The following is a 22,647-nucleotide window of genomic DNA, read 5'->3' on the forward strand; positions in this document are numbered from 1 at the left end:
TGGTGCTGTGTTGGGGAGGAGCAGGGACTTGCCTCTGTGCACTTGATTCGTACAGACGTTCGGTGTAGCGGTGCCAAGCGTTTCCAGGGTAGATGTTATCTGTGGAGCTATACTAGGACAGAAGTGCTAAAAATTTGGGAAAATGCGGTGGAGGACTAAGCCACACAATCCTCTGGAAGAAGTGAAACCAGCTTGCAGGATGCTGGAGCTCCAGGGTTTTCCCTGCACAGGCAGCAGACACCCGCCACAGACTGTGCCACACAGTGCTAGACAATATGTCTGTTCTCCTCGGATTAGCAAAGCAGAGCATAATTCTCACCTTGCATGTGAGCTGCGTTGCTTTGAGGTGATGGCCTGGCCTTCTGGGAATCCTGCTACACTCTGGTTTATAGGCTTGCAGATTAATCTGATGGCACACATAGATTTTTCCATAATGCCACAAAGAACCCAAAAGCACTTTGCTCTGGTTCTGCTGAGTCTGGGTTTGCACAGAGGAGCTGCAGAAACTGTGTCTAGAGATGCTGGCAAGGGCTGCAGAGGACCCCTGGCTGATATCTGAGCTCTTGGGGAGCCTCTGTTTCCTGTTTGTTCAGACAGATGCAGAATATTACCTTCACAAAATCCAGAGGGGTGCCCTATGGGTGTGCAACAGCCAGGGTGAACAGCAGTGTGCTGCACCTGAGCTCTCACGCTGTTTGCCAAGGCAGCCTTTTAAATGCACAAGTGGGCTGATTTCCGATTTTTAGCACCCCTGAAATTTCCAGGGAGAGCACAACAATGCTTTTAACAGCTCTCGGAGCATGAGACAGCTGCAGAAAAACAATGTAGAATTGGTGCAATCTGCTCTGCTACAGCTTTGCCAGCGAAAATCTGTCCTAGTGTTTGGTGTCACTTCCAGCCTGGACTCAAGCTCTGCCCACATGCTCTTTGCAACCTCAGAGAACCACCATGTCTGTTTTCCTTTGTGGCTTTCTCTGGTTTGGGCACACAGGACTGTAATCACAGAGGGAGGAACTATCATGGGCTCTCACTGGCATGCTTTGGCTTGATGTTGTCCTCTTTGCTGGCTTTACTAAATGGAAGTTTGAAAAAGGAGTTGTTGCTTGTTTGGATTTGCTGGACTTGATCACTTGGTTTCTGCTAATTGCTTTTCAGCGAGTTCTGTGGAAAGTAAAGGAGGGCAAGGTTCATGCTGTTTCTGTTGCTAAGATCACATCCAAATCTCTTTCAAGCATGAGTGTTGGTGCAGAGCATCCTGAGCAGTCTCTTGGTGAGCTGCAATCGCTCAGCATCTCCCTGGCTCGAAGCCTGTATGGCCCAGGAGCATGAGATCTGGGGTCTATGTTTTCAGATAGATCCCAAAGGCCTCTCTTTCTTGGCTTTAAATACTTGGCCTGGGGCTGAAGGGAAGCAGATGAGACAGGAAGGGAACAGAACCAAATTGGCTGTTGGTTGCTGAGGAGTCAGTGGAAAAACTGTGGTGTGAACTTTGTCATCGTTGCCTTTTACCCTGCATCATGACGACAGTCCATTTGCTGTGCCCTGCGTGCGGATCAGTGGTTTGCGTGGGTATGAGGGTAGGAAAAGAGGCAGTGCGTGCAGCCTCTCTGACTGCCGGCACTGGGCAGATGCAGGGGAGGTTTGGGATGAGGCCATGCATGTGGAGGGGGCACGGGCAAGGGGCTGGGTGGCTGGGACAGGCAGAGGTGGCTTCCTTTGTCTGACCGGGGTTAAGCATAATATCGTCCTTGGTGTTCCTGGGACTTGGCAGCATCTTTTCAAAATGCAGTTGTTTTCCTGCTGCAAGTCCATGCTCCAAGGCAGGAGCAATTGGCAGGTTGAGAGAGGAAGGAGAAGGGGGGGCTGCAGTTGGAGGGGTTTCCAGGCAGCTTGAACTGAGAAAAGACTTGAGCCTCTGGCCTCTGTATTTCTGGGAAGACAAGACTTGCATTCACTTGGCTTCAGAAAAGTAGTCTGGGTGTGCAGGGAAGGAAATCTCCTAAGGCCCCATGAAGCAGTTACACAGCACAACTGGAACAATTGTGCTGGTGGCATTTGTGGAGCTGAGCTTGACCCTGCCGGCAGCTGGGGGGTGGCAGGATCCTGGGGCAGGAATTAGGGGGAGGCTGTGATGCCTTGCAGTCAAAGCTGTCTCATAGCTTGAGTCTTAGGCTGCACGCTGACTTCATCTAACCTGAACTGGCACCGCTGTGTTGTAGCTCTGCTATGGTCCGTGAGGACTCGTCCCCGGCTCTGATGAAGAGGGCAGGAGGGGCCAGGCAGTCCCCTCTCATTCTGGGAGAGCAGTGGGGCTGGGGTCCAGGCTGGCCCCCTGGGAGCTGGCTGCTGAGCCCCTGCTTTGTGTCTGCAGGAGGTGGGTGTGGGGCAGTTGTAGAGAAGAGGTGTCTGAGTCTGGACATCTCTCGTCTCATTTACTGTGCTTCTGAATTTGGAAAGATAATCACCCAAACAAGAATCCAGCTATTTTCAGTAACTAGTTTGGCATGAGTGAACCCCTGTACTTTGGTGGGTAGTAGAAGTTGAATAGCATAAATAAAATGGGTTATAAATAAATCAGCTGTTTTCATTGTATAGCTGTTGATAAGCCAACTATTTGTTTTTCTAATGTATATTGTAAGTGTAACCCAATATATTTTGTAGCGGGAGCAGTTTGCTGATTTAAATCACAGCATATATTTTAGTGAGAGGATGTGTTGGCCAAAGTAATGTTATAATGAAAAGCCATTCAGACTGCATGTCCTCTCTTGCCCTCTGGTTTCTGGAAGTGACTGAAGGAACTAGCACTTCACTTCTGTTGAAATCATCCCAAGAGTGTTGTTTCATTGCAGTGTGATAGATTAATTTCACTGAAGGCACTAGCATTGTACGAGAAAGCAAAATGCTCTTGGAAAACTCATGAAGTTTCTCTTGTCCTGAAATCACTGAATTAATTTCAAGTATCCTCAGTGACAAAATCTGAATGCCTAAAAATTCATCCTGATGTAGGGGCTGGCTTGGTACTCTGCATAGAAGGTTTCAGATGTTAGAGCTGTTACCTTTGACTGTGGTCTGCAGGTACGGGGGTGAGACAAACTACTGACAGAACAGATTGAGCATCTTCCTTTGTGCCTCCTGGGAAGGAGAGAGCATCCTCAGACATGAGCATTATTAGTCCGCTAGCATTTGGCAAGCTAGTGCTGCTGACCTCTACACTTGTTTTCCTTTAGCGCAAATGGCAGGTGGTGGTTGGGTTTATACGCTGTTGATGAGCCCTGTAAAGAGATTATGATCCAGGCTCTTCAGAAGGTTTTATTCTTGCTGCTCTTGAAAGTGAGTTCTCCTGTGGAGTCCCTCTTCTGAGGCATCTTGATCAGTTCATATGTTAGGTGGATTTTTTTTTTTTATTTGGGAGTCAGAACATGTTTTATGAATTAATTTTCAAATTAGTATCTCCTTAATCGTTTCCTTAGACCCTGGAAAGTATTTGCATCTTATAATTTAAGTGCTTTGAAACTGGGCATCAAGTGAAACTGTTAACCAGGATGAAATGAAATTCACATTTGCACCTTAATCCCATCTGAGCTTTCTCACATGCTGCAACCTAATTACATCCCATCATGATCCTTTGATATTTGAGTAATTCTGGAGCACAAAGGCTTAAATTTGCACTCATTGCCTTTTAGAGGTTTCACTCCTCAGATGACACAGGAAAATTTCATTGTGTTCTCTGTTCTTGCTATGGGTTAAACTGTATTTGTGGGAAGGATTTGGTACATGGATTCAAAATAATTATTTCTGGTGTATGATTTATTGAGAGCCCAATCCTTCCAAGTGTAGAGCAGGTTTCTAGAGGTCATGAGTATCTTAAGCTCCTGGAGTTGGGGGCCGCTGTCTGGGCAGGGTTAGATCTTCAGTGTTTGTTTGGCATCATGTTGAGCTGGTGGCATGAGCTGTGCAAGCATCCTTGCCTGGGTGGAAGATGCTGCACCTCATCCCCAACAGAGCAGCTCTAGTTTGAGTGGTTCCCTTGGTGCTTGCAAGGGAGGACCTGGCAGAGGCGCTGGGAGCCGGGGCTCCTGGATTCCTTTCCATTCTCTACAGCTGACTCACTGTGAGCAAGTTATGTCTTGCTGTATCTTAGCTTCCGTTTTGCAAAACGGGGTAATAGCTACCCTCGCACCTTTGCAAAATATTTTGCAGTCCTTAGGTTGAAAAGTTTCTACACATACCGGTTCAGCATCATAAGTTGCTTCACAAAATGCTACTAAAACAGCACATAATTCCCATCTGCCTTCAGTTCTCACCGTCCCCATGGATCAAAGCCACAGAGGTAGTCATTCTGCGTGGCCCTTGGTCAAATAGAGTTGTGTGCAGCTATAGGGGAGTTGTGTGAGCAGGGGAGTGCTGGATGACTTTTGCTTTCAAGCAGGCAATGGGGAGTTTGAATCTGAATTTCTGACAATGACGCAGCTTGTTGGAGCCATTATGAATTGAAATGGGGTCTTATTCAGCTCTGCTAATAAGAGGGTAAATGCAACTAAATACAGCTGTCTTCCTCACTGTCATTTGGTATTTATTAGCAAATATGCAGTGGAATTGAATCCCTTGTAAGTACTCTGCAGCTAATGGTAGATAGCAATTAACTGAAATGACTACTGTTGAGCACTGATGCTGCCATCAGTGAGTGGAAGAGGAAATCTGGAGCCAGCTCACAGACCCGGCGGCTTCCAGAACTCCCTGTAGTTTTCCCCTCTGGATTCTCTGTTTCATGCCCTTATCAAAAGACTGCAGTGAAAACCGCTTCATCTTGGTACTCCCTGGAGCTCCAGCTTGAACAAACACTTCTCAAGCAGCAGTAAGTGTGTGTCTGTATATATATTATCTTATTATTTTCAGTTTGGGGGTCACTGAAAGGTCTCACTGCAATACTACTACCAGTGAAAGTGTGTGGAGTGGAAACTTTCTCCCCTCCAGATGTGCCGGTGACACAGAGCTGCCTCTGCCGCACCTCAGGTGCTTTGGGAGATGTGAAGGAAACTGGCCCAGATGCTTGGAACTAATTCAGAAGCTGGGAAGGACTGGGTGCAGCATTCATTGTTTCTTCTTTAGCTTTTCCTCTCCAAACTAAACAAGAGATTTTGTTTTCTTCCCCTTGCTAATAAGGTGACACATAGGTCAAAGTGCCCCAGAGGTTCTGCCTTCAATTGCCTGGAGGGAAACCGGCTTCCATGTGCTGGTTTCAAACTACCAAAAGTAGTTCAAGTCAGGCTAATTTCACGTATACCTTGATTCTGTTGTCACCCTTCCCTGCCAACCTGTGTTTGATATGGTGCCTTGTGGGGAAACTGCTTGTCAGGAGGGGGTTAGTGCTTGGGTTGTGATGTGGGTGGGAAGCAAGGGGCTGTGCTGCAAGGAGAGCTGTTGGCAGGATGGAGAGGCATCACTGGCCACGTTGCACAAGAACTGGGCTTGGGAGTGAGCTAGTTGGTATTTTTGTTAGTGTCCTCCCTGCAAAACAGAGCAGGTTGCTAATGGGTGTGTTGATGATACAGAGGTACGAGCAATGCAGGGGAGGATGAGTATTGAATAGGAGGAACTGAATGATTGATAGGTCTGGTGTCATGGCAATGTGATGATATTTAACGGTATGAAGTTGCAAGCACGTGTACTTAGGAGCTAGTAATAAGATTTTCTTCTCAGAGATGTGAGCTTATCGTTTGGGAGCAAGTGAGAGAGAGAGGCAGCTGTGTATGTGCTGGTGATACGCCGACGTGAGCCCCCAGCCTGTTGTGAGGAAAGCATTGCTTGATGAGGAGCGAGGACCCTGCCTGGGGCAGAGTAGCCAGAGTGAAACTGCCCAAAACACATTGTGAGGGTGCCCTAGGCAGAGAAGAGCAGTCTAGTCTGGCTTGCAGTGCTGGCCCAAGGCTAAACAGGTATAAATTCACTGCGAATAAATTCGGGCTGTGCATCAGGAGGATCTGGGATAGCTTTCCTCATGGAAAGGGAAGACCATGAAAATAGTCAGACCCTTCGTCAAGCATGGGCTTTGGCACAGGGGAAGCGTGAGCTGGTTCGTGTGGGATGTGTGCTCCCTCCGTTGTGTCCCCGTGCAGTGAAGGGGAACTGTCACTGGGGAGTTGGAGCAGCTCCTACCTGGCTGTGTTATCTGGTGGTTCAGAGTCATCAGCTGCTTTTCATGTACAGGAGCTGTGCGAAGGCTGAGAAAGGAAATTACTAAAGCGGAATAATTCCCAGCTTGATTACTTTCTTTAAGGATGTGCTGCCAGTTAATTATTTAAATGCATCTTTAGTTAGCTAAGCAAGTGAATATACATTTACATTGAGCACCTGATAAACCTGATCCCTTTTTGATTGGGGAAAAATGTTTAATTGCCCCTGTCATCAGTGCTCTGAAATTACGTTTATTTTTATATAAAATTCAATCAGATTGCAAGTAAGATGCTAAAATCTGTTGCTCATTAATTCATATCAATAGATATACTAAGGGGTTTTTTTACTACTGTTGGTGGTTTTGGTGGGGTTTTTTCTGCCTTACCTCCTGTCTAAAAGCTTGGGTTTTATTCCTGACTTTAGAACTACAGCAGCTCTGATTGGGAATGAGTTTTGCAATCGCCCCCACTAATATGAATCAAATACCTATAAATATATATATTTTTTTTTTTTTAAGGCAGTTTTACCTTGCAGGCAGGAAAAGGTTCTCTTGCCCTGTGAGCTTTACAATATTTAAGGCAGCAGTCAGTCTTGTAGCTCTGTCTTATGATATCATTATCTTCTGTGCAGCTTGATGGATTTGTTGTTAGTAGGGTTAAGTGCTGTGAGCAAGACAGTCCAAACAAGGCAACCCTGAATGTGTGAAAGGGAGGGTTGGAGTAAGACAAGTTTAATTGTTGGACACTGTATGGTCTCTTTTTCTGCCTGCCTGGAGCAGACGTGGGGTTGAGGTGCAGACCTGAGAGTTGGGATGTCACTGTGTCCTACTCTGGCTTCTGTGGCCCTGTCTCCTGGGCTGCAGGAGCTGCGGCAGCCCTGAGTTTCGGGTCAGTGCGTAGCCCATAATCCTGCAGAATAGCTCTTGGCTAAAGGCAGTCTGTACTCTTGTTTTCCAGCCTAGCAGTAGGAGGACAAGTGTGATGTTGTCCATGCAGTGTTATTTTCTTGGAATATTTGTCAAGGGAGACACAAGATTTGGAGGAGAGTGGGGTGTTGGGAAGTCTAACTGTAGCTCCAAGCTTCTGAACACACGTTAGGAGTAGTGTTGCCTCTCTGGGGACATATATCATCACCCAAGTCCTAATTATAGTGCTGTTTGCACAGCAGTCATGGCGATCATTGTTAATGGCACTGGTAACACTGTGTGCTGTTTGCTTTGTTTCTTACTTGGCAGTGTTCTCAGCATCCCCAGTGCTCCTGGGACCCTCACTGCTTTCTCTGTATTGCTTGAAAACGTTTGATGCATAAGAGTCCTTCTGTTTTGCCTGTGTACCTTTTATAAAGGAAAAATTTTGCTCTTCAATTCTTTCAGCTAGCTTGCAAGGCTGCCAAAAGGCAATCTGTGATACAGATCATCATTAGCTGCTATCTGACAGTGATGAATGACCCTGGGAAATGTTGTTGTTAAAGGCAATATCTGCTCTTCCTGTTCTTCTCGGCTCTTTCTGTCTTCAGATCAGTTACCCTTTAAAGAAGAAGTTAAGGAGGAGGGAGGGTGGCTCTGCCCTGTGCTGTATTGGAAAGAGACTTCCTCATCCCTGTCACCATGTGGTGGAAGGTCACCCTTTTCTGCCTCCTATGAGTGTCAGAAGCAACATCCATTCCCAGGTTTGAAATTCGCAGCTGTCGCATTGATGGGGGCCGAGTGATCTGCCAGCGTTATGCCACTCACTCATTCCTCTGGCAGAATGCTGTGCAGATTGCCTAACTCATTTGTGGCCAAACATTGGGTTTATATTTGGCCTCTTACTGCTTTTAAAAAATTTGTTCTTTTTCTTGTTGTTTCTTAAACGCATATATTGCCCTTTTTGAAGTATCTTTTGCAAAAGGATCTCAAAGTGCTCTGGGAGCCACCTTCACTCCTGTTTTACAGATGTGTATGTAACCCAAGGAGTGGAGGAGCTGCAGGACTTGCTTAATGCTCCAGCAGGGAACTGATGCTGGCATTTGTCGCTGTGCACACCAGCGCTGTTCTGATTTCTAGATTACAACTGGTGTCTTCAAAACTTTGTTCTTATCTGGCCAGACTTGACATAGTCTGTCATCTCCATGCATTCAGAAAAAAACATTTTGCTATACGTGGTGTAGTCTTGTTTTGGTCTGCGACTTGATCTGAGAAGGTTGTCAGACCTTCCTGGCTGCTTGTGGTAGGCCTGGGGACTGGGACATGACTTCTGTGAATACTTGGAAATCCTGCATATCTGGAGGAACACGTAAATCTGTATGAGTGGTTTGCACTGATTTAGGGCAAGGCTTATGAACAGGGGCCACTTCAAGTGAGCTTCCCTCCCTCCCCATGTCTTTGTTCAAACCCACAGTCAGGGACATACTGTGCTGTTAGCTAAAAGGTCGAACGTTGCGGGAGAATTGCATTAACAAGCTCCAGTGTCTTAGCTGTGGAAAAGCAGCTTGTGTTCTGCAGTGTCTCTCTTCTGAGCCATACCATATGGCCAAGCCCAGCACCTTCAGCTTGTCAGCAGTAATTTGCTGGCTCAGGAGGGACTGAATCTTCTTTTCTGGTATTAAGACATGAATAGTAGGTGCTTGCTGAGGTGGTACAGGCCCAAGCGTGTTACCTGTGTGTCAGCAGAGGGGAAACTTAATACCTGGGGGATAGAAGGCTGTGTCTTCGCAGATGGGGATGGTTTGGAGCCCATTTAAATGGGCAGGGATGTGCTCTGTGCGATCCGCTTTCTCTTGCTTTTCCCCCGTTGGAGAACTGCTCAGATCATTTCTGGAACTTGCAAAGCTTCCTGGGTGGCAGATGGATGAGGCCTCTTTGGAGCCTGTCAAACACTAATGAGTGCTTCTGCCCAAAGGTGACCCTCTTTTGGAGGAACCCTGAGCTCCTCACCTGACAAGGAGAGGTGCATAGCAGCAGAAGTGCTTCTGCTCTTGGAGCCAACAGGCACCGACAGGAATAGCTGATGTGACCACAGAGGCAAAGTGCTTTGGGAAGAGACCAGTTCAGAAAGGAGGGACCTGCTTGGCTCTGACCATCTCGTGGACTCTTCTAGGGCCCTTTTTCTTTGGGCAGTGCTGAAAATATGTGAGTGAACAAAGACGCTCTCTTGTTCTGGGATTTCAGCTGTGAACTCGCCTATCTGCTACCTGAAACCAAGTGGACGAAGGATATTGTATTTCTTGGAGGAAAGAAGACCTTACTTTCTCTAGGTCTCTGGAAACAAAAGCAATGCTCCTTTCCCCTTCCCTTTCAAGGGCAGCGTATGGAAAGAAAAAGAAGGATCCCAGATAAACACAATTCAAGATTCCAGCAACTTAACAGTAATGTTGCCCATGCAGATGGAGTGAAAACTGAAGAGCAGTTGAAAACTGGACAGCAGTGCACGGTGTACAGACATGAAGATGCCATCAGCATCTTCAAAAGCCTGGGTCCTGCCTGTGAGCTTAACAGAGACCTGTCTGCAAAGTTGTTCTAAGTAGACCTCAGCCCCGCTGCTTTCTTCTGCCAGTGGGCTTGGAGCTCTGGGTTTATGTTCAGAAAATGCGCAACCTGCAGAAGAAGAGGTAGGGGAGAGCTCAGGCATGTGCTGTGGGAGGGACTGGGACTGTAACTTGAGTCTGTTGTTAGTGACTGTTTTCCCTTTCCTTTGCCAGTCAAGGTGGTTCAGGTTTGCTCACTTGAACAGCAGATTCCTATCTTCTGCCTAAATCGCCCTTCTAGTCTTTTCTTATGGACAGTTGAGCTATGACCTTTGGAAACTGTTGGACATGGAGTGTTTTAGTGTGCTTGAGTTTGTTCATTGACCTTTAGCTGGTTCCTCTGCCCTTGGCATTGTGTTTCTGAGTGCCTTTAAGCCTGCAGTGACTGAACTGCGTGCAAAGTTGCTTCCCAGAACTAGCTCTGACTGTGGGGCCCCAAGGATGTGGGAAGTGCAGGTGGGTTTTAGAAGTTGGTTGTGTTTCTATTAATAATTGCTATCCTTGACTTTTGTCCCTTTACATGGCAGCAAAGGCTTGGCAGAGTGCAATGTGGAGAAAAAACCTTCTCTCCCTTCCCCTTGTTTGCTTAGGTCCCAAACTGAGCAGTGATGTTAATTAGATAAGTCAGATACTCTGCAAAGCAGCCTGTTCAAGGACAAACAGATTTTAATAAAAAGCTGTGTGCACTAGAGGGTCATGTCACAGCATTGGGCCTGAATAGTTACTATGGGAACACCAGGAGAGCACCCAGAGAGTGCAAGTGTGTGTGTGTGAGTGTATCAGAATGCAGGCCCCAAGGCACAAACTTCACTTCTGGTTATGTTTCCTCTGGCAAATATGCCACCCTCGGAGTGTGTAGCTGGGTTTTGTTGCTGTAGGGTTTTCTGTGTTGCGTGGATGGGAACCCTCACTTCAGGCTATTCAAATTGCACAACAAATTTGATCCGAACTAGACTGCAATATCATGAATTAGGGAAACTGGTCTCCAGCTCAGTTTTTAGACTGTTTACAGTTGAACTCAGTCTTTTAAAGAGAACCTGGGTATTGGGAAGCGTTCTGTTTGTGTTGAAAATTGAATTGAAATTATGCTGAAATTTGCTCCTGTGCCCTCTTCTAACTGGAACTCATCATTAGTTCCTGTGATACTAGCTCATTCCTGCATTTCAAATCCTCTCAAGATTGACCTCTGTTAAGCTGCCTGAACTTAATCTTGCTGATTTGAGTATAAGGTGTTCCTTGTCTGTCTTCAGTCCCAACCCTTCTTTCAGCTGTTCAGGAGGTGTCAGCAGAGACCTGTCAATACCTGATGATGACACCAGGTAACTGCTCTAGTGATCTACAAACCATAAATGTGCCTTGAAACTGATGGAAGTTTGGTATGATCCCAAAATGGGTCCCTCTAATTCAACATGCTGTAGCAGAAGCTCGTTCTTACTAATTTTCACATGGTCTAGCAAGAGGATCAGTAGAAAGTAGTTAAACATTTGTAGTATTAACAGTCTTAATATTTTTATTTCCCCTATCAAACAGAAGTTGAGGCAGGGACTGATGCTGCACTGGCACTGCAAGCAGCCTTCTTGTGCAAGTAAAATAGCCACTCAAATGTAGGCTCTGCAGTGAGCTTGAAATCAAATATTTGTGTGGGAGTTTGAGGTGGGAGCTCAAATGAGCTGCTTCACAATCCCGTTCTCCCTCTTATTGCTCTGGTTTTGGGGACAAACGAACAGTGAGACAGGAGAGGTCACGAGTGTGTTTGGAGGGAGAGTCTGAAATCAGCTCTTTTGCCTGTTTTTTTTGTTTGGACAGCTCTTGTGGGTTGTCCTGCTTTGGAGGATGCTGTTGGGCTGCCAAGTGTTGGGTGTTTGGAGCCATGCTGAGCCAACTCAGCAGGGAGATTGCCAGGGAAATAGGGTTGGATTTTAGACAGTTTATGCACTGCTCACAGAGGAACTGGCTTTGTTTCCTGGCAGCTGAGAAAATGTCATTCTGCCTGTTTGTAGGAAAAATGTATCAGGATTGGCATTTCGTACATGCATCTCCCCGTGCCCTTGCACAGCAGGGGGAGGCAAGTGCTGGGTGCAGACCTGGAGCGGGAGGAACTCTGCCCTGAAGTCAGCGTGCACAGGTTGTGCCCTCAGGGAGAGAAGCCAAAGCAGCACAGAGTGCCTGGCTTGGCCAGCACACCTCAGCCTTGGTCTGCAGAGACCCTGGTTGGAGGGGCTGGGCCTTGTCTCGTTGTTAGGGGGGATTTGGGAGAAGCATCTCGGGGTCAGCAGGAAACTGCTACAGGGGATGTCAGCTGGGCTGCTGCTCTTGCAGTGGTGATGAGCAAGTTGTTCTCTTGGTCTGGGTACCACAGTCAAACTTCCTGCAAGTACTCTTTGCCTGAGAACAGAATAGAAACTGCCTTTGGACATTTATTATCTTTTTTCTGACCCTTGCTTTTCTGACTGTGGACAAGTGAGCTATGTTTTTTCTGAGCAGATGTCCACCTTTGACCTAGATAGTTTTGACTTTTAAAAACACATTGAACAGAAATGAAAAAGCCAAAAAGAGCAAAGAGAAGCATCTGAATAGAGGAGCAGGAACATGCTGTGTCCATCCACCTTATGAAGGGGCTGACTTTGCAGCAGGCAAGACATTTCCAAATGTAAGCTTTCAAACGCATGCTCTGTCCCTTCTGAGAACTTTGGATACACATGGCCTAACAGGGATGGCTGTAACTTAGAGAGGACTTGGTGGAGCACTCAAAGGAGCATGTTTCCTTTCTCTTGAAGCAGTATCACTGGTCTTGCTCCTCTCTGTTGGCTCACAAAGTGCTTGTGCTGACAGCATGGCATGCGCCATTGCCAAAGGTGTCGAGAAATGCAAGGGAGGAAGGCTCGCCTGGAGGCTAAAGTGCGGAGCGCCTGTGGAAAAAGTGACAGCAGGAGAGTTAATGAAAAGCAGACACGGAGCACTGGAAGCTGCTCAGCCAAGAAATTCTGCACAGTCCAGGGTTTTCTCTGGTATTTAATAAAAATGTGTTACCATTTGGCTACTCTTTCTGTTACCCTGGGGAAAGTGGTGCAGGCATGAATAGCCTGCGTACGTGGCTTCTGCGCTGTGCACCATCTGGAAGAAAAACAGATGCCATGTTACTCTTGCGATATGAGTGTGTGTCTTGAGAGCCAGGAGCCCTGGGTTTCTTGTCCAGATTCCTACTGGGAACCCAGGGGCTGCCTTTGGCCACTCGCAGATGCTGTCTGTAAATCTGGATGCTCCTGTGTCTCATGCCTAGGAGCCTGGTTTCTCAGAGGGGCTGAGTGCCCCCCATGTCCACTGAAAGCTGGTGTCCACACCGCTGAGGTGTGCTGGCTGTGTGTCCCTGAGTTATTATCGCCCAAACAGAGTTTGACCTGGGGCTGGTGCCTTGGTGCTTGGGGCAGAATGCAGAGATGCAGCTGCTGCCTGGAGGGTGGCTCTCTCCAGGTTTTTTTTTTTTTTTTAGTTTTTTTTTTTTTCTGATGCAGTGAGTAATTAAAGGTATACAATGAAGTAAACTTTTTTACTGTTGCATAGCAGCATGGGTGCACTGCAGTCTAATTCCTCTAGAAATGATGGTCTTGCTTTTGGCAGAATGGAGGCATCCTGCCTGGAACTGGCCCTGGAAGGAGAACGCTTGTGCAAGGCTGGGGACTTCAAAGCTGGGGCAGCCTTCTTCGAAGCAGCGGTGCAGGTGGGGACAGAGGACCTGAAGACTCTCAGTGCCATCTACAGTCAGCTGGGCAATGCCTATTTCTACCTAAAGGAGTACTCCAAGGCCTTGGAGTACCATAAACACGACCTTACCCTGGCCAGGTAAGCATGTCAGCAGTGCTTCATCCTAATTGGATTCAACCTGTCAGGGCTTGAGTGAAGGCAAGTTCTGTGGGGTCTGAACCCAGCAGCCTGAGGGAATCTGCCCCAGAAATAAGCATCCAAAACTAGCCCTGAGGCATGGGGTGACTGTCCTGTGGAGAACTCAGGAGGCAACAAGAATGGGCTGGCCACCTTCAGAGCAGGGAGGTGGAGAAAGGGATATGAATGTGAGGAGGGTGATTGGAGCAAGAGCAGGGCAGTGTCCAGTTCTCCTGTCCCCAGGTACTCATTGTAAGTACACCTGAAGTCATTAGAGCAGTTCACCTGAGACAGCAAAACAGGGAGCAAGGATCTGTCTTCAAAATTGAGAGAGCCTGTATGAAGCACTCCAGCCAGGTGTGTGTGCTGGGAACTGCTGGATGTGGTGTACATACCATGCAGCACTTGCTGCAGCTTGAATTCTGCCTCCAACAGTTGGTGAATGAAAGTCTGTGAGTTCTTTAACACCTCTCTTCCTTCTTCCTGTCATCTTATAGAACCATCGGGGACCGCATTGGAGAAGCCAAGGCAAGTGGCAACCTCGGGAATACATTGAAAATACTTGGGCAGTTTGATGAAGCTGTCGTTTGTTGCCAGAGACACTTGGACATTTCTCAGGAGCAGGGAGACAAGGTAATTGATTCATGGCATCCAACAGGAAATATTTCCTAGCTTTAAAAATAATCTGTCTGCAGGTCGGGAAATGCAATATGGTGAAGGTGGGCTTTGGAAGGAGGTGGAGTGTAAAGCCCTCCCTTCTGGCTGCCATCACAGGACTCACGGCTGCCATGACGGTGAAGATGGGAAAGGCAAATGTGGGCCTCCTGGCTTTGACCATCCCTGCCCAGCAATGGAAAGGTCCATACTGGGATGTGAAGTGTAATACCTTGCTGCTCCCTGTTCTTCCTCCCTTTAGGTAGGTGAAGCCAGAGCACTGTATAATATAGGAAATGTTTACCATGCAAAGGGAAAGCACTTATCTTGGAGCATGGCCCAAGACCCAGGCTACCTGCCTCAAGAAGTCAAGGAGACGCTACAGAAAGCTTCAGAATATTATGAGTAAGTATTCAAGCTTGGCCAACCCTTCCTCCTGGAGGGAACAGGGCTAGTTGGGCATCAGTGATTGCTGAAATGCACACAGGTACACCTTTGTTGAGCTTATCCTGCTCAGATCATAATCTGCATTTGTGGTGGTCCTGTTCTGCTGACAACTTTCAGGGTCTGCAGGTTAGCTGAGCTCTGATAACCGTTAGGCTAATGATAGCTGCATGGGGTGCAACATGACAATTTTTACTGAGTCCTGTTGGAAGCATTTCTCATAGGTGGGATTTGTTTCCTGGGCCGCTGAAGATGTGGGAGCTGTGGAAGATGTTTGTTGCAAAGAATGAGACTGTGGGCTCAGCGTTGATGAAAATCAGGCCACTGAATGAGATTTTGCATGTTGTAATGAATTAGGAATACTCCCCTGAGATGCCAAGTTACGATGGCAAATTAATCTCAAGGAAGGTGAGAGAGGGACCGCAAGCTTTTATAAAATTAGAGCTAAAATTCATCCTGGCATTGCCTTGGTAAAACTCACTGTACTTTGAAGTAAGATCACGCAATTAAGTTCAATAGTGTGCTCCTTCTCAGAGCTGTATTTGGAACCTAAACTACTGGCTCCTGTAGCCCCTGCTGCTCTCTGCTGGCCTTGACGAGAATGGATCCCTGTGTGTCTCCATTGCTGGGGCCACGAACAGAGACTCTTCTTCACCCAAGGGAAGAAGCTTTCACTTGAAGTCCCAGTTATCCTTCTCAGGGATCTGTAGTTTATCTTGCTTGTAACATCCTTCCCTTTCCTAAATAGTTTCAAAGATCACTCTGATGTCCCATACAGGAAGGTTGTCACCAGACTTTTGGGCTGATGTTTTTCTTCTTGTACTTCAGAGTTTTGCTTCAATAATGCAGGGGTTTTTACGTAGCCTTTTTAAATGAGGAGAGTGACAAGATCTCATATCTGAGAATGTGATAGTGCCTATATATAGCTCACCATCCTTTTTCCAAAGAATGGTGCATGTAGCATAGCTAGTGGGTAAATTTGTGCCAGCTGGGAGCTCTATGCTTCCCTATGTGTGCTGTATGTGTAAAGGGGGAAAAAAAAAACAAGGTAAAGAAATGCTGGGAAGCTCTATGAGCAGAGCCGTGGCATAGGACTGTGGATCTTGCCCCTGTCCTGCTGTAGGTAATCTCCTTTCTTCTGTGCTCCTGGTTCTCCCCTGTACAGTGAGGTGGCCGTCTCTTGTTTAATGTGGGGTCTTATCAGACCATCGGTGTGTGAGTAGTTCCTGTACACAGCTGCAGATTGCCTGAGGTCGGGAGAGCAGCAGAGACTTACACTGCTGGATTTGCACAAGCTCCCAGAGCTACAGCTAGCATAGATCACCAGACTTTCATCTGCCAAGTGATGCACAGGACAAGCAGTTGGGGAGGGGAAATGCCTTCTCCAGGGTTAGCTCTCCTTTCTTTAAGGTGCAAGTGTTTTTGCGGTGTCTCCTGCAGAGAGCGTTGGCTGTGTCTCACCAGACATGCTGCTCTGACTTCTTTCAGGAGGAACCTGTCCCTGGTGAAGGAGCTGGGGGACAGAGCTGCACAGGGCCGTGCTTATGGCAACCTCGGCAACACCCAGTACTTACTCGGCAACTTCAGTGAAGCTATAGCCTTCCACAAGGAGGTAGGAAACCACTGCGGCGCCTTTCTGGTGTCGGGGGCTGAGACTGGCTGTTGGGGAGCAGCCTTTCTTCTCGCCACTGGTCTGGCCCTGTTGTACTAACTCATGCCAAGCAACATCATGCTCCAGTCCCCATCAGCACCTAACGAGCGGTTTGAGGGAAGGGTGCTGTTGGCTTGGAAACCAGAGGAGATGTCTAAGGGCAAATTGCAGCTGGGCCTAGCAAGGCTTTTCTGCTCTTAATTTGTATCAATCTAGATTTTAATAAATGCAAGCCATGAATTTAATTAAGCTGCTGAAAGAGCTGTTGATGAGGAATAAATGTTGCTTGTAGAACATAATAACTTTCTGTAAAGCTTTACAGAGGGGTGAGGTGACATAGCCCCTGCCCCAATTCAAATGCAATTCAGCTTCTATTTCAGGGTATGTATGGATTTTCTTGCAGTGGAAGGTGCTCAGTACCTTGGAAAGTCAGCTTTGTCACAGCTCTTCTGATTTTTTAAATGCTAGGGGACAGCAGCCAGCAGTGCTGTGGGAGAAGGGGCTTGAAAAGGGGTAGGAAAACTGTGCAGTATTTGGGACCAGGAGCAGGTGCTGCAAAGTGGAGGGTGAGAGGTGGGGAAACATGGGGAGCCAGGGGCACATGAGAGGAGAGGCAGGACTGAGGTGCAGCTAAGGGCAGAAGTCTGGGGAGCAGCTGCAGCGCAGACGGTGAGATGGAGTGCACACATGTGCATGTTCATTCTGTGCCACAGCACCGTGCAAAGTGACAGCCTTGTTCCTGCACATTAGTCTGCTGATCAACCACATCCCTTCACAGCCTGACCTACAGCTCTCTGTTCACCTCTTTATTCAGCTGTTGAAGTACGTTCATAACTCCTTTTGCACTTCAGCTAGAGAGCTGTGTACTGACCAGGCTGGAGTGGGAGTTAGAGAAGAATGCACCATTATTCCCACTTTTCCAAAGGCCCTTCCTGATCCTGAATTGCAAAAGAGGGGGAGAGACTTCCTGCTGCATCCAGCCCTGATAGGCATGTGCACCACTACCTTGCTGGGTGGGAGCTTTGCAAACCAAGAAGTTAAATCTCCCAGAAAAGTTGCTGTGTAATAGAAACCTGGCAATGGCCAGCCTGTACTCACTAACCTGTGTCTGCCGCAGCGCCTTGCTATTGCTAAGGAGTTTGGGGACAAGGCAGCCGAGCGGAGAGCGTACAGCAACCTGGGCAATGCGCACATCTTCCTTGGGAGGTTTGACATCTCTGCTGAGTACTACAAGTAAGTGCCGGGGCTAAGGCAGACTCAGGGCACATGATCCCTGGAAATTTTGACCACTGAAGTGAATTCCATAGGCTCAGGGGAATATGACAAGGGACCTTGAGGCCAGTTGCATGTGTGGAGCTCAGCAGTGGCGAGTAATACAGCCACCTGACAGCCTGCAGCGTGTTACAGGCATCAACTTCAACGCAGCGCGTGCCGAAGTGGTGACTTCCCTGTCACCTTGCAGAGGTGCCCTGCAGTGACCAGGTCTCTTCATTCCCACCTGTTCCATGTAGGAAAACACTCCAGCTCTCCAGACAACTCAAAGACCAAGCAGTAGAAGCCCAGGCTTGCTACAGTCTTGGAAACACATACACGCTGCTTCAAGACTATGAAAGAGCAATCGAGTACCATCTAAAACACCTGGTGATAGCACAGGAGCTGGGAGACAGGTAAAGGACTGCCTCAGGAGATGGTGTCTCTGCTCTGGTGGGTTCACAGCACTGACCCTTTCCTGTTGATTTATTGTTCTCTGCTGCTGGGTTAAACAACAGTGATATGTATTCTTGAAAGTCTTTAGAAATCTCGCAGAACCTGGGCCTTAGTCCAGTCATCTGTCAAAAATGTACCGTGATTGACACCTTTATCATGTCATTCAAACCTGGAGATTGTGCCCTTAATGCTACGTCTGTGTGGGCTGAGTGAGATTTCTAATAAGAGGTATTTCAAGAAAACACCTTGTATTCAGTGCTTCGCAATGTGGCTACTGCTGTTTTATCCCAGAAGGGCCCCTCTAAAGCTCCCTCCAGTTCACAAAAATTCTATCTTCCTTGGAAACTGTGTGATTAGGGCATACATACATGCCACTTGCCACTTTGTCCTGTTGCTCTGAGATGATGCTGGAAACTTCCATGTAGAAACAAATGATGTTACATAGAGTATGTGGAGATGATATATTTTGCTTCTTGGCCTCACCCCTTCTTCTTTAGGAGGTTTGGCCTTTTTAAAATTTTTTTTTATATGTATTTTTTTTTAAGAGATGTTGGCTCCTTTCTCCTGGATACTCTGTGATCCTGGAGCCTTCTTGCCGCTGAAGTGACTTTGCAGCCACCTTGTTCAGTGTTACTGTTGATGGCTCTTGGGAAGCTGGGTGTCCTCCACTAGATGGAGCAGAGACTTTAGAATGGGAGATCTGTGGCACTATCTGGGCAGTATGTGCTCAGAGAAGGTATAATCCCACCCAAGGGTGAATCATGCTGTGGGGGTGCAGGCCTGTGGGCTCCTGCATTTCTGGGAACACACCCTATGAGCAGAAGGTATTGAACAGGGTGACAAGAAAAATGTTTAAATGCTGATCAACCCGCCCAAACCTCTGAAAAGGGAGTTGCAGTCATGCTGAACCTCCCCCTGCGCCCCCATGTGCTTTTTTTATCCCATCACCCCCCACATCTGCTCGTTTGCAGAGCTGAGCAGGCTCTGATGAGCAGTAGGTCTCTGCCTGCTTGTGCAAACAGGTGCTGAAACCTGCTCCAGAGACACCTGGGTGTCTGGCTTGGGCTGGGGGTGAGGGCTGCCTGGGGCAGGTTTCACATTCGCCTGCTTTCCCTGGCTTCTGAAAACAAGCAGCAGCACCCTGGAGGCCTTGTGGAAATAGGTCAATATTTGCTTGGCTGTTGCATGCAGTTTAGTTTGTGCATGCATCTTGGGTGACGCAGTGCTGGTATTTAGCACGATAACGTTGCATGCCCACAATATTTCCTCCTTGCCATGTTCCTGTTAATCTGGCTCTGGACTGTTGTTGAACAAAAGGGCTGGATGTTTCGTGCCCTCTTGATGCACTGTGCATCTCCGGAGAGGAAGCCTTGCTGTGCGAGGTGGAAGCGGGACAGGAGCTCTGGCTTCTGCTCTCAGGCTGGTGCCCACAAATGAAGCCAAACCATTCTGGGACCTTGCTACACTGCTTAGCTTTTGCCACTGTGGGTGCAGGCCCACTTCTGAGGCTATTGCTCGTCCCCTGATCTTACTGACCTCAGCATAAGAAGAATTTAAGATGTACAGTGCATTTTGTTTTAGCTTTATAGAACTTTTCTGTAGGTGAAAAGATAGCTGGGAGGCCTGGCTGTCGGTGCTCTCAAGAAGGAGGCTCTGAAAGGGCTGCTGTGCTGCTGGGTTTTGCCCAGCATTTCTGTGGTTGACAGTTTCCTGTTTTGCAGGGTGGGAGAAGGAAGAGCCTGCTGGAGTCTCGGAAATGCCTACGTCTCCCTGGGGAGCCATGAACAAGCTTTGCACTTTGCAAGGAAACATCTTGAAATCTCCCAAGAGGTAAGAGAAACTGGTTCAGATCAGAGGGAACCAGTCCTCCCTGTTGAGAGACTTTATTTTATGCCAATAAGTTATATTCATGTAGTTCTTCTCTTGCTACGACTGCTCTGGAAAGCCCTTTTCTATGTGCCATTTCAATGGTGTCTTTAGGAACTGCAGAGCTTGGCTGGAAAATATTCTTTTTATGGGAGGCTCTTAGCCTTCCCCTTAATTACAGTTAGTACATTTGCTGTACATTGCTCTTAACTGATGTTTCTGGGTGAGAAAGGATCTGGCGACTAGTTGTCTGGTCTGCTGGCCAAGGTGGTGTGCACCCAGCTGGTGTGAAGGAGCTCAGATACATCTTGGCGTCCAGTCTGTTAGTAAGACCCCCCTTTCCTGAGCACAAGGCTGTGAGATTCTGACTGAGGTGGACCTTGTGATTCTAGCTGTGGTCTGTCTTGATTTGCTGACAAGTTAAATACCTGGAGAAAACAAGGCCAGCTTCTAACTGGTGGCTGGGTGCTCTGAACCTGCTGTATTCTGCACTGCAACAGAGTGTACATGTGACAAGTTATTTCCTCTCCGTGGAGCTGGCAGGGGGTCCCAGCTGTGAGGTGGTGAACTCTAGCATTGTCCTAATGCAATCGATTGCTGACGCTGGACGAGCACAGCCTGAAGCTAGCCCTGTACTACTGCTGTGCCATTTGGGGTTTCATGTGTGCAGCTACTCTGTTTTTCACAGATGTGCTTGCCCAGTTAGCTGCAGCTTTCCTAGTGCAAGAGCATATGGCATTTTTAGGTGGCTCAAAAGTACAGAAAGCAAGAATTCCATTGTTTGCTCTTTCCAGTGTGTTATGAGGAAATTGGCTGTGGCCTCTTTAGTCTTCCCCAGATGAAGAAATTGCCCTATTGAAGCACTAATTGAAATCACCATATGTAAGTGCTCTGTGTGTTCTCCTGCCTATTAGGTCGGCTAAATCTTGGGGTAGGGCTGACATACTGGCCTAATTACGTATTTAATTATACTTACCAGACATGCAGAAGAAATAGTGTTCTTTGGTCCTGTATGTTTTGGGACAAATTAACTTTTCCAGCTTTAGTCTGTAGGACTGTTGCAGTGCGGGGCTGATTACTCAGAGCCAGGTGGTGGCTCGTCAATGTGCAGTGCAGATGAGGGGTGATGGGAGGACTGGAGCAGTAGTGGTCCTGGTGACTTCTGGGGGTGGAGGGGAAGCCCAACAGGGTGGGGGTTCACAGTGTTCTCATTCTGGGGTGATGGCCATGATTACAGGGCATGTCAGGAGTAGGTTACTCATGGCAGGGGGCTAATAAACTCCCCCACATCATTAATTATTGAGCAGTGCAGAGACTGTCCATTTGTGAGGAGAGCCTGCATTAGCTTCTAGCAGCTAGTGATTCTGTTATAAAGCTGATGTTTTATTTTAGCTTTGGGAACCAAGTGAGCTGCTTGTGCTGTTGTGGCAAATACCAGCTTTTTGCCCAGGAGAAGCCTAGTGAAGTTAAACCTTTGCACACTGGTGTTTGTAACTCACTTCCCATCACCCTTTCCCCCTTCTCCCCCAACAAAAATCTGATGGTGACATTTGAATCCAAATGAAATCTGCTCAGGGTAACCACATTGGAAGCTGCTGCAGGGTGATCAGACGTTACTGAAAAATTTCCTCTGAAACAGCTGGAGTGAAGGATGTGTACCTAAAAAAATGTTGGAAGCTGCCCCAGCTCTCAGACACTGCTCCGGAGTACCTTTTCCATCTCTGCATGTGGCAGGGGGCTCCTGGAAAACTGAGACATCTAATCTGAGGGCAGAAAACAGGGCTCTGCTATGGTGTATGTGTTAGGTCCTGCCTAGGATCGTTGTCCTGCCAGTGTGTTCCTCTGATGTTAATAGGACCTTGGAGATGATCTGGAATGAGTGGGAGTCAGGGAAGCATTTAACAGAGCATCAAGGACTGCAAGACCTTACCAGGACGTAGTAATTTCTCTGGAGATGATGTCAACAGCAAATCTCTTGTAATTGGCAGGGGATTTATGCCTGATGATAAGCCGTTTGATCTGCCTCCCTTTACTAGTGCTTGGGGCTTTGTCATAAATAATGTGGGGATTTATGATTTTGTTCTAGGATGGCTCACACTGCAGTCTATCTCGAAGGACCACAAAAGAGCTGTTGCAAGGCATTTAATAGGGAGTCAGGCCTCTCCAAGGGAACAGCCAAGGTCTTCCTCTGTAACAGAGGCTGCTGTTCCTCTGAAGATTGGAGGCTGTTTCTGAGAGACCTCTCTCTGTTCGCTGGTGATGTGCAGCACAGTAATTTCTTGTTTGGTTAAACTTTGAGGAGGGCCCAGCAGCGTGTCCTACGACTCCCCATTTTAAGTAGCTGGAGCTGTTGGACAGATCTCTTCTGGAACATGTAACATCAGCTTCCTTGGCCTCAGGCCAGTGAGAGATGGGAATTTGGAAAAATTTGGACTCTAAAAGATTTTGGAGTCTTGTGTGGGTAGATCACTAGGAACAACTCAAAACTGTATGGATCTGAGCCAGGAGAGAAGGGCTTTTGGAGCATCCAAGCCCTGAGTGTGACACTGCCCACGTGGCTGATAGTAGTGTGGCTGTCTGGTGCTCAGTAACTATGGAGATACTTGAGGAAGGGGGGTGAGTTTCAGGGCTCTTTGCCAAGCTATATGTGGCTACAGGACGGACCAGACGTGCACGTTTACCTCTGTCCCAGTTCTGTAGCAGTGGGCGAGCTGTGCCCCCTCAGTTCCTTGTACTGAACTCCACAGAATTGTGTTCTGAGGTGCAGC

The 22,647-nt window shown here is 47.6% G+C and overlaps 1 protein-coding gene across 1 annotated transcript in view; it reads left to right on the plus strand.

Annotated features, from left to right (window-relative positions):
• Positions 1 to 8,837: 8,837 nt before the first annotated feature.
• GPSM1 (G protein signaling modulator 1) overlaps positions 8,838 to 22,647 on the plus strand; it is a 60,651-nt gene continuing 46,841 nt past the window's right edge. Inside the window, 9 exon segments of the mRNA XM_052814388.1 lie at positions 8,838 to 9,647; positions 9,649 to 9,762; positions 13,297 to 13,518; positions 14,055 to 14,190; positions 14,474 to 14,616; positions 16,144 to 16,267; positions 17,424 to 17,539; positions 17,818 to 17,973; positions 19,735 to 19,843. Of these exon segments, the coding sequence (XP_052670348.1) occupies positions 9,595 to 9,647; positions 9,649 to 9,762; positions 13,297 to 13,518; positions 14,055 to 14,190; positions 14,474 to 14,616; positions 16,144 to 16,267; positions 17,424 to 17,539; positions 17,818 to 17,973; positions 19,735 to 19,843 (1,173 nt within the window). The 5' untranslated portion in view covers positions 8,838 to 9,594.

The sequence above is a fragment of the Harpia harpyja genome, chromosome 19 (genome assembly GCF_026419915.1).
Source record: "Harpia harpyja isolate bHarHar1 chromosome 19, bHarHar1 primary haplotype, whole genome shotgun sequence".
In the NCBI taxonomy this organism is placed as follows: domain Eukaryota; kingdom Metazoa; phylum Chordata; class Aves; order Accipitriformes; family Accipitridae; genus Harpia; species Harpia harpyja.